Here is a 2,166-nt window from a genome sequence, read left to right as displayed (position 1 = left end):
ACCCAGGGCAATAAAGTGAGACTCTGTCTCTTTTAAAAAAAGATTAAAATAAAAGTTTTCTATTATGTATATTTTACCACAATTTAAAACAAAAGAGAAACCACTAGCTTTGCAAACATATCCTATTCTATGGAAAGACTCTCCCTAAGACTTGCGCTTATCTGCATATTTTGCGATAGGTCTGTTTCCCAGAGATCATTGTATCCCTACTGCTCCACCTTGTGTGTGCAGGTGCTGAGCCTACCACCTCTGAGTTCACGGTCCTCATGCATGGGCCCAAGCTGAAAACCATCGAGGGGATTGTCATGGCTGCTGACAGTGCCCGCTCCTTCTCACCCCTTGAGAAGTTTGGCCAGAATTTCCTGGAGAAGCTGATTGGCATCGAGGTTCCCCACAAACTTCTGGAGCGGGTCACTTTTGTGGATACACCAGGCATCATTGAGAACCGCAAGCAGCAAGAAAGAGGTAATTTAGCCCTCATTTCTGAATAGCATGAGCTCCATCTTAGAAAACTGTTTTGACAGTGGTAGGCAGGGAAGGGAGAGGAAATGTGGCCAGTGTCATCCAAGACTGGGAGAGGCATTCTTTAATTCTGCTGCCTTCTTGTCACTGTGGTGTCACTTGGGCTTTGGAGTACCTTATCCTCCTATCTTCTTAAGCACTGATTTGGTTTGGGGATGGCTAGTATTTTCTCAAGGGAAGGACTAGTCTTTTCTGAAAGTATCTCCTAGAGGTCTAAGCTGGGGCTAAGCTGTTTTGGGGAAGCCTAGCCTATCCTGCTTGGCCAGGGCCCTGGACTAACTGAATTCCATCCAGGTATATCTGACTTTCTGGTTAAATTAAGTCTGGGGCTCCTAGGCTTGTTCTGGATTGAACCTGACCTTCAACTCTTTCTATTCCCCATTTCCACTTTAGCAGACCTGCTTCCACAAGCCTTGATCAGGCTTTCCAAAAACCCTACTTGCCTTCAGGTGCCATGGGAATGCCACTTTGGGCCTGGCAGGCACAAAGCCATGACAGACAACCAAGCACTGCCATAACGCAAGGCAGTCTGTAGATATGCATCCTAAACGGAGCAGTCGTAGGAATATGTGACCAGATGGTAGATATCGGTTTATGGTTGTAACTAGACTCTGTTTTATTAGTAGTAATATTATCACTAATACTTATAATAGTAAATTAACCTTATTATACTCCATTATGCATTGGATAATTATTATTTTTGAGACAGAGTCTCATTTTGTCACCCTGGGTAGAGTGCCATAGTGTTGTATTTCATAGCAACCTCGAACTCTTGGGCACAAGCAATCCTCTTGCCTCAGCCTCTCAAGTAGCTGGTACTACAAGTGCCTGCCATGATGCCTGGCTAGTTTTTCTATTTTTAGTAGAGATTGGATCTCCCTCTTGCTCAGGCTGGTCTCAAACTCCTGAGTTCAAGGAATCCACCTGCTTCGGCCTCCCAGAGTGTTAGAATTACAGGGGTGAGTTACCACACCTGCCCAGGATAATTTTATTCGTTAATGATTGATCATCGTAGAAAAAGATTTCAGGGGCCAGGTATGGTGGCTCATGCCTGTAATCCTAGCCCGGAGGCTGAGGTAGGTGGATTGCTTGACCTCAGGAGTTCGAGACAAGCCTGAGCAAGAGCGAGACCCCCATCTCTACCAAAAACTAGAAAAACTAGCCAGGCATCATAGTGGGTGCCTGCAGTCCCAGCTACTCAGGAGAATAAGGCAGGAGGATTCATTGAGCCCAGGAGTTTGAGTTTGCTGTGAGCTATGATGATGCCATGTTACTCTACCCAGGGTGGCAGAGTGAGACTATCTCAAAAAAAAAAAGATTTCATTGTTTTCAAGACAGGTATTCCAGGTCATCTCATTTTGCAAATAAGAAAACTGAGGAAACATGAAGTAAAGAAATTAAAATATATTGGCCACTTACTACGTGACTGGAAGTTTTAGTTAGTTGCTTTCTATATTAACAGCAACATAGTAATCTCTGTATCAGCTTAGGTGTTATTGTTCTTCCTTATCATTTTGTAGCTAAAAAGCTAGCGCTTAGAAGAATTTAATGTTCAACTTGCCAGTGGCAAAACTCAAATTCTAGTCCAGGGCTTTTTTTTTTTTTTGAGACAGAGCCTCAAGCTGTTGCCCTGGGTAGAGTGCT

The 2,166-nt window shown here is 43.9% G+C and overlaps 1 protein-coding gene across 1 annotated transcript in view; it reads left to right on the top strand.

Annotated features, from left to right (window-relative positions):
- SRL (sarcalumenin) overlaps positions 1-2,166 on the top strand; it is a 43,696-nt gene that overhangs the window by 39,684 nt on the left and 1,846 nt on the right. Inside the window, exon 6 of the mRNA XM_023513866.1 lies at positions 232-465. Coding sequence (XP_023369634.1) covers positions 232-465 — 234 coding nt within the window. The remainder of the gene's footprint in view (positions 1-231; positions 466-2,166) is intronic.

Source organism: Otolemur garnettii, unplaced genomic scaffold, assembly GCF_000181295.1.
Source record: "Otolemur garnettii isolate 467f Iridium unplaced genomic scaffold, OtoGar3 scaffold00044, whole genome shotgun sequence".
NCBI lineage: Eukaryota > Metazoa > Chordata > Mammalia > Primates > Galagidae > Otolemur > Otolemur garnettii.
Note: the sequence above shows the minus strand (reverse complement) of the source record. Positions and strands in the feature narration are given on the sequence as shown.